The 9,178-nt window shown below is 44.0% G+C and overlaps 1 protein-coding gene across 4 annotated transcripts in view; it reads left to right on the top strand.

The window, feature by feature from the left end:
• DUS2 (dihydrouridine synthase 2) overlaps positions 1 to 9,178 on the top strand; it is a 79,947-nt gene that overhangs the window by 47,831 nt on the left and 22,938 nt on the right. For 3 of the 4 annotated variants that reach the window (XM_011932040.1, XM_011932039.1, XM_011932038.1), the window contains 4 exons: positions 2,008 to 2,053; positions 6,031 to 6,122; positions 6,952 to 6,995; positions 8,741 to 8,801. In XM_011932040.1, the coding sequence (XP_011787430.1) occupies positions 2,008 to 2,053; positions 6,031 to 6,122; positions 6,952 to 6,995; positions 8,741 to 8,801 (243 nt within the window). The remainder of the gene's footprint in view (positions 1 to 2,007; positions 2,054 to 6,030; positions 6,123 to 6,951; positions 6,996 to 8,740; positions 8,802 to 9,178) is intronic. The other variant, XM_011932041.1, reaches the window with a different exon arrangement.

Here is a 9,178-nt window from a genome sequence, read left to right as displayed (position 1 = left end):
AGACAGGGTTTCACCGTGTTGGCCAGGATGGTCTCAATCTCCTGACCTCGTGATCTGCCCGTCTCGGCCTCCCAAAGTGCTGGGATTACAGGCGTGCACCACCGCGCCCGGGCTGAGCCACCGTGCCCGGCCTCTAATTTTTATATTTTAGTAGAGATGGGGTTTCACCATGTTGGCCAGGATGGTCTTGAACTCCTGACCTCAAGTGAGCTGCCTGCCTCGGCCTCCCAGAGTGCTGGGATTAGACATGAGCCACCGTGCCCAGTGTGTTTTTTTTTTAAGACAGGTGTCACTCTGTTGGCCAGGGTGGTATGTAGTGGCACAGTGACAGCTCACTGCAACCTTGACCATTTGGGCTTAAGCCATTCTCCTGCCTCAGCATCCCATGTAGCTGGGACCACAGGCACATGCCACCATGCCCAGCTAAGTTTTAAAAATTTTTTGTAGAGACAAGGTCTCACTTTGTTGCCCAGGCTGGTCTTGAACTCCTGAGCGCAAGCGATCCTCCCACTTCAGTTTTCTAAAGTGTAGGGATTACAGACGTGAGCCATCATATCTGGCCAGAGTTTGTTGTTGTTTGTTTGCTTAGTGACTATTCTGAACTAATTTTGTAAGGCCTGTGTTCTTTGCCATGTGTGGCCTATAAAGTTCTCCTGGGTTAGCTTAATTGTTAGCTAATGTTTGGACAGAGATTTCTGTAAATACTTGGAACCAATAAACTTCCCAATCTTTGATGTGATACATGTCTTACTTTTTCCTGTTCCATTCCCTACCAAAGCCCAGTTTGGCTACTGAATTTCTTTTTAAAAGCACAGGCCATTCAGTCCTTCCTACCTGTCCACTTGCCTTGTTGCCTGTCCCTGCAACTAGGATCACTGGCTACCGGGGCTCTGAGTTGGGCTCTGCCCATCCCTTGGGATGCCACACTGATTCTTGGGGATTGGATGTCAACCGTGTCCGAACTGCTTGGTTGTGGTGATTTGTTTGTTCAGGCCTAGTGGGCATCAGATATTTGATGACCTGAATACTGCATGGAGAGAATGGCCACAGAAACACCTAGAGCATTTCTTAACCTGATGGTGGGTATGCTGGGGTAGGTCCCATGGGTACTGTGGGGATTCTTTCGCCGTTGTCCCTAGGTACTCCGATGAGTGAGTAGGAGGTCATTGTGCCCACCTGGCTGGGGTTATGACTTGTTGGGGCTCACAGGGAGTCAGTGTGGGGGTTAGTACCAGGAGTGAGTGCCTATTCTTTTCTTTTCTGGACCCCCAGAATCCATGGGCATGAACTTCTGGGCAGTGTGACAGGTGTCTGCTGAGATTATGATGGAGCAAAGCAGAACAGTCTTGTCTCCAACTAAGAATTAGAGAATGTCAGTCCTCCGGCAGATAGGAGATTTTCCTCCATTTTTGTGATGTGATTTTGAAGAAACTCCCCTTTTTCTTTCTTTCCTGAGTCTGTTTGAGTATCTCCAGAGTTGGGCACCTCACCCTTTTCATTTCCACATAGTGTGACCCATGTTGGATAGAGGTTTTAGACTTTTCTTTCCTGTGTTCGTCTCAGATCTTCCTCCCTTTGCTTCTGTTCACTGGTTCCAGTTTTGTTCTTGGATGTTTCTTAGGAGCCCTTCATTGCCTGCCCTTTGCTTAGGGATAGGTGGGATATTCTTTGATGGGGTGAACTTCTGCTGAGACCAGTAGGTGAGAAAAATTTCCAAGTGACCACATCCTGGATGATTATCGTCTTTCTGGCTAAGTGGTTCATTCATTCTAGGCCCCAAACATCTCCAAGTTTCCTGGGAAGAGCAGCTAATTTAGGGTAGCTCACTCTGGCTCCCGCTTGCCATACTTGGGTGGGGAGGATAGCACTACATGTCCCATAAGCTGTGGTTTATTGTTGGTAGTAGGGCGACTGGCCAAGCGATCCTCATTGGGTGTGTGATGAAAATCCTTCATGCCCAGAGCCTACATGTTCAGGACTGACAAGCGTCCTCTGATTCCTCTGCAGGAGCTGATCGACCTCAAGATGATTCAGTGCAAGAGAGTTGTCAATGGTGAGTACAGATCTGGCTTCAGACTTATGCATGTGCCCTACTGGGCTCAAGCAGCGCTACCACTGCCCTTGCCTGGGGTGAAAGTGTCTTGCCTGGCTTCATCGAGTAATTTTGTAGACCAGATGCTCCCTTGAGAGCAGTCACTGATCTCCAGAGGCCATGACAAAAAGCCTGATGTGAAACGGGCTAAGAGTGCCTTTCACTCACAGGCTTGCTGGCATAGAAATCACCATGTATCCTAGCATAGGAGGAACTCTAGGAGCTTTGGAGTCAGGATGGCTTTAGCGTTGGCCCTGGCTTGGCCACTTGCTAGGTGTGTGACCTTGGGCAGGCCATATGACCTCTGTCTGCCTCAGTTACTTTATCTGTAAAATGAAATCATAATCTTTGCTTTACTGAAATCATAGGGTTGGAGTGAGGACCAAATAAGATAAGATACATGTAAGTGCTGTGGACACCCTGTGCTCTGTGCAAATGTGATTGTGATGAATTGTAGTTTTGCTGATACTTTATTGATGAGGCTGATTCTGCTTTGATTAGAGTTGTGGTATATTTCTTGAGGTTTTTGATACATATGTATATGCTTGTGAAATCCTTTTTTTTTTTTTTTTTTTTTTGAGATGGGATCTCTCTCTATTGCCTAGGCTGGAGTGCAATGGCACAGTCTTGGTTCACTGCAACTTCTGCCTCTCAGGTTCAAGCAATTCTCCTGCCTCAGCCTCCCAAGTTTCTGGGATTACAGATGCATGCCATCACACCCAGCTAATTTTTGTATTTTTAGTAGAGAAGGGGTTTCACCATGGTGGCCAGGCTGATCTTGAACTCCTGACCTCATGATCTGCCTGCCTTGGCCTCCCAAAGTGCTGGGATTACAGGTGTGAGCTGCCACACCTGGCTGAATTGTTTTAAATGTATATATTTTTTTCTGTGTGATAAAAAATTCAATATTATAGATCTATATAACCTAGAAAATGAAAATCCTCCATAATCCTCTACCTAAAGAGGTAATGAGAAAGAGGAATAATGTATGTTTTTCTATACATATAGTAAATAATGTGTGTGTACAAAATATGACATGTTTATCCCTCTTCTAGGTCGAAGATAACGAGAAAAAAATGTATCTGCATCTATATCTATATCATCTATCTCTCCACCCCATGAGATCATATAACACATGTTGTTTTGCCATTTACTTATCTACTAGGTCATTTGCTCATGTCAGTACCTAGGGGCAACTATATCAGAATTGATTTCACCAGAGCCTTAACAGGGGTTCCCAGTGTTTTGCTGTTATAAACAGAGTTGCATTATAAACACACAAAGATTCTGTGGTTCTTCTCGTACATCTTACTGCCAGTCATGAGCTGTCTCTGTCAGTGATCACTTTGATTACCTCTCTCAACATGTCATCATCGCCTTTACCCCACTCTAAAAACCTTCTCATCTGTTTAGTGCTGGGATGATAATAACACCGTCCATGTAAGGAAATGCTTTAAGTGTGTCAAAGATCTCATTTATTTCTAAAGACAGCCTTTGAGGTAGGCATATTCTCCCATCTGCCATGTTCAGTCTTTTTCATGTATAGTGATCTTTGAAAAGTAATAATGGTCGCAACTATTTGTGGAGCTTCTTTAGGAAGCTGACAGATAAAATACAGTTGCTTCTCATTATGCACAGTTGTTGTTTCTGTAAAGTTGTTTTAAACATCAGATGAGCAGATACTGAACCATTGGCCCTGGGGAAAACAAAGGTTTAGGTTTGTGCAAACCTCTGGTCATACTTTCATCAACTCGTCAGTCTATAACTTTTATATGTGTTTCTTTGTTTTTGTTTGGTTTCTTTTTTGTGACCAGGTCTCACTCTATTGCCCTGGCTGGAGTATAGTGGTGTGAGCATAGATCACCGCAGCCTCAAACTCCTGGGCTCAAATGATCATCCTGCCTCAGCCTTCCAAGTCGCTAGGACTTCAGGTGCATACCTTCATGCCCAGCCAATTTTTAAATTTTTTGTAGAGATGGGGGTCTTGCCATGTTCCCCAGCTGGTCTCAAACTCCTGGCCTCAAGTAATCCCCCTGCCTCAGCCTCCCAAAATACTGGGATTACAGGACTGAGCCATCACACCAGCCATGTGTTTCTGTTTAAAGGCATATTATTTAATATATACCATTGATTCACTAACATTGAACCCCCTAACATGGGTAATTGTGCTATAATTTCAGGCCTAAACAAAGCTTATTTAAGATGTGTATTTTCTCCGTAAGGCCCATGACAGTCTTCTTGTGCTTAGGAACATTAAAAGACAGCATTTCAGCAGTATGGTTGGGACCATTTTATTTTATTTTTTTTGAGACGCAGTCTCACTCTGTAGTCCAAACTAGAGTGCAGTGGCACGATCTTGGCTCCCTGCAACCTCTGCCTTCCCAGCTCAAGAGATGCTTGTGCCTCAGCCTTCCAAGTAATTGGGACTACAGGTATGCACCACCACACCCAGTTAATTTTTTGTGTGTGTGTTTCAGTAGAGACTGAGTTTCACCATGTTGCCCAGGGTGGTTTCCAACTCCCTGACCTCAGGTAACCCACCTGCCTTGGCCTCCCAAAGTGCTGGGATTACAGGTGTGAGCCACCGCACCTGGCCACTTGGGACCATTTTAAACAGTGAGATCACCAACAAAAAGCATAAACATGCAGAAATGTGGCATGAAATATACCACAAAAGGGACACTTGTTGACAGTATGAGAGCTGAAGGGAGAAGACAGAGCATCACCTTGTTTGACCTCAGCTGGGAACGTGTACAATGGGCAACTCAAAACTTTCACCACTCTGTTCCTGTCCTTGGATGACCATGAAAACATCACAAGTATTGATTTTGGGATCACAAATAAATGTTAGCAAATAGGCACATTTGCAAATATGCAACTATGAATAGTATAGGAGACTGATTGTTATATAGTAACCTTCCACTCACAGCACCTGTCTCACTGTAGGTAAATAGTAAATTTGCTGAAATTCAGAGTGATGTTTTCTGGGAAGATTTGGGCCAAATCTGAAACAGACAAACTTCTTCTTCTTTTTTTTTTTTTTGAGACAGAGCCTCCCTCTGTTGCTCAGGCTGGAGTGCAGTGGTACAATCTCAGCTTACTGCAACCTCTGCCTCCCAGGTTCAAGCGATTCTCCTGCCTCAGCCTCTTGAGTAGCTGGTATTACAGGCACCCTCCACCATGCCCAGCAATTTTTTGTATTTTTAGTAGAGATGGGGTTTTGCCAGGTTGGCTAGGCTGGTCTTAAACTCCTAACCTCACGTGATCCACCTGCCTTTGCCTCCCAAAGTACTGGGATTACAGGCATGAGCTACTGCTACATATGTACATTTTGTTTCAACCTTTTTTTCCCCCCAAGATGGAGTCTTGCTCTGTCACCCAGGCTGGAGTGCAATGGCGTAATCTTGGCTCACTGCAGCCTCTGCCTCCCGGGTTGAAGCGATTCTCCTGCCTCAGCCTTCCGAGTAGCTGGGATAACAGGCATGCCCTACCATGTCCGACTTATTTTTGTATTCTTAGTAGAGATGGGGTTTCACCATGTTGGCCAGGCTGCTCTCGAACTCTTGACCTCATGATCCGCCCGCCTCGGCCTCCCAAAGTGCTGGGATTACAGGTGTGAGCCACCATACCCGGCCCTGTTTTAACATTTTAAACAGAGCAAAATGTTAACCACTATTCAGAAAAAATGCATTAAACACAAACATGCAGTTGAACAAGTAATTGCAAAACAAATAACCATCACCCAGGTCAGGAAATAGACCATTCTCGTCATCACAGAAGCCTCCCATGTGCATAGTTATTTTTGGTAAGAATGGTATACATTTAGGATTTCTTTCCCCTCCAAGCTTATACTCTGGCCGTGTTTTCTTCCAGGACTTAGGCTAGGGTTGAATTTGCATCTTCATTGAGTGACGCTATGTGTTTGTGTTTTCTCGCAGAGGTGCTCAGCACAGTGGACTTTGTCGCCCCTGATGATCGAGTTGTCTTCCGCACCTGTGAAAGAGAGCACAACAGGGTGGTCTTCCAGATGGTGAGAGACGCCATTGCTGCGTACCCTTCTGAGGCTCACCATCCCCTGGGATTTCCCATCTCATGCCCTGTGCCAGGCCAGTGTTGAATACCTGGGGTACATTGCCCAACAATGGCTTCCTGAAGAGCTGCTTTAATGTTTTCCAAAGAGCCAGTCATGAGTAATTACATTATTGGAGACGGTTTATGGAAATCAAACTGTCACAGTCTTGTATGCCTCTAGTCTCAAATTTAATTTACTTACTTGTAGGAATTGTCTGTTTGGCATGATTTCTCTATTGTTTTAATCCCTAGCATTGATTACTCAGATCATAGTCTTTGTTTTTATGTAGTGTATATATATTTCTCATAGAAAGAAATTAGGATTTTTCAAGAGTAGTTAAGATTTGTATTTGAGTTGTGATGACTCTGTGGTGCTCTTCTGTCACTTTGGGAATTTCTTGGTGCTTTTTCAATAACATCCTGAATGATGTTTAGGTTTCTAAAAAATTGATAACAATGGGTAACCATGTGATAAAGCAAATCTAGCAAAATGTTAATTGTAGAATCTAAATGGTGAGTGTTTGAATGGTCACTATAAAATGTTTTCAAGTTTTTTATATGTTTGGATGTAATCATAGTATTGATAATATTTTCTAGACCTTCCAAGTCCACCTTTTTCTGCTGGCAGCAAGCTAGTCTAGTGGGCTGGCTGTTTAAGAGAAAGCCAGCCTGACTCTGTTGTTGGTGTGTGGGGTGTGTGTGTGTATGTGTGTGCTGCATGGGCGTGTTTGTCAGTGCATGTGTATCTGTATCAGGGCAGTGGTTGATGCAGCCTCTTGTGTTCCCAGGGGACTTCAGACGCAGAGCGAGCCCTTGCTGTGGCCAGGCTTGTGTAAGTTCTTCCTCCGTCTTTAGCACTGCCTTTGCCTGTCCTTTGAGCTGTGAGGGTTTAATGTCCTGGTGACTTTGGAGTTGACCCACCCTTCTGCCTCCTAGCCCATTACCTTCTGTTTCCAGGTTAATAGTGTCTGGTTTCCGGCCAGGCGCGGTGACTCATGCCTGTAATCCCAGCACTTTGGTAGGCCGAGGCAGGTGGATCATGAGGTCAAGAGATCGAGACCATCCTGGCCAACATGGTGAAACCCTGTCTCTAGTAAAATTACAAAAATTAGCCGGGTGTGGTGGTACGCACCTGTAGTCCCAGCTACTCAGGAGGCTGAGGCAGGAGAATCGCTTGAACCCGGGAGGCAGAGGTTACAGTGAGCTGAGATTGCACCACTGCACTCCAGCCTGGTGACAGAGTGAGACAACGTCTTAAAAAAAAAAAAAAAAAGAGTGTCTGGTTTCCTTCTGTTTGTGGCATCCAAGGGCTGGCCTGAGACTCATGTGTACCCTCAGTGCCTAGATCTCAGAGACCCTCTATGCGTATTGTGGGGAGCTGTTTTTTTGTAGTTATTCATGAAACTCCCTTTCCAGGGACTCCAGTGACTATGAGTCCTAAAGCTTTAAGTATCAAAGTATAAGTAAGACATATTGCTTCCTGAATTAACAAAGACAGGAAGCCTGGGGAACATAGGCAGACCTTATCTCTACAGAAAAGGTGGTGCGTGCCAGTGGTCCCAGCTACTTGGAAGGCTGACGTGGAAGGATCACTTGGGCCCAGGCTGCAGTGAGCCTCCATTGCGCCACTGGACTCCAGCCTGGGGAACAGAGTGAGACCCTGTCTCAAAAACAGAAACAAAGGCAGGAGAGTGCGCTATAGTTAATGTGATAGGTTTTGAAGTTAAGACAGATCTGGTTTGGAATTCTGATTTTGCTACTTGTTAACTATGTGACCTGAGATAAGTTACTTAACCTCAATGAGAACCTAGTTTTCTTACCTATAAAATAGTGCTACCAACCTCTGGCATAGGGAAGGGTAAATGAAATAATGTATGTAAATGTCTTTGCAGCATGTGGTACATAATGAGATCTTAGTAAGTGTTAGCTATTATCATTACAAAGAGAGTGAGAGGGAACTCAGGCAGTTATTGCTGCTGATCACGGACTATTAACATGTATTAATATTTAGGTTGATGCAAAAGTAATTGCGGTTTTTGCCATTACTTTCAGTGGAAAAAAACATAATTACTTTTGCACCAACCTAATACATACCAGAGGATGGAGTGAGGATTCTTCTTACATCTAATAATTGTTTGGATTAAACCATCTGTATAGCCCAGCCAGCAAAAGCAGTGCTAGAACTTCCACCAGAAGCTGTCGTCTGGGAAAGGGCTCTTAGGCTCATGTCACTTTTCTGCATTGACAAATGACTTTTACTATTTCAGCCAAGTTCAGTGTGCCCATCTGAGTTATCTGATACAACTCCAAAGTAGCAGAATCCTCTGCGTCTAGCCCTTTGTAGATGTGTGCACACGTTATGTCTTTTCTCTGGATTTCTGCTCAGATGAGGCAGGTGCACATTTTAGGGATGGATTTCTTTCCCATTTTTCAGCTTCTGTCATTGGGGGTTGGTGTGTTTCATAGGGTCAGGGACAGGGTAAGAGGTTCATGAGCACAGGCCCATCCATGCCTTTAATTTTACCTTCTTTGCTTTAATTCAATATTTATTACCTTTACTCCTTCATCCTTTTCCAGAGAAAATGATGTGGCTGGCATTGACGTCAACATGGGCTGTCCAAAAGAATATTCCACCAAGGTAAACTGGTTTCTTTATACTCCTAATGTGGGATGGATATTGTAGGATGTAAATGTACAATATAGGATGTACATGTACATGTAAATGTAGGATGCAGATTAAGAGGCTAACAAGACATAATTAAGTATAGTACCTAACTCTGGATTGGATTCTGTACTAGATGGGGGAAATGCTCAAAAAGATATTGTTAGATGAACTGACAAAATTAGAATAGGGACCATAGTATATTAGCTAAATATGCTGTATCAATGTAAACTTATGAAGATGACTCTTCTGTGGTTATGTAACAGACTATCCCTGTTCTTAGAGAATACATACTGAAATATTTAGGAGTAAGGGGCTATGATATATGTAACTTACCCTCAAATGGTTTATAC

This window comes from Colobus angolensis, unplaced genomic scaffold, assembly GCF_000951035.1.
Source record: "Colobus angolensis palliatus isolate OR3802 unplaced genomic scaffold, Cang.pa_1.0 Scaffold93, whole genome shotgun sequence".
NCBI classification, from domain to species: domain Eukaryota; kingdom Metazoa; phylum Chordata; class Mammalia; order Primates; family Cercopithecidae; genus Colobus; species Colobus angolensis.
Note: the sequence above shows the minus strand (reverse complement) of the source record. Positions and strands in the feature narration are given on the sequence as shown.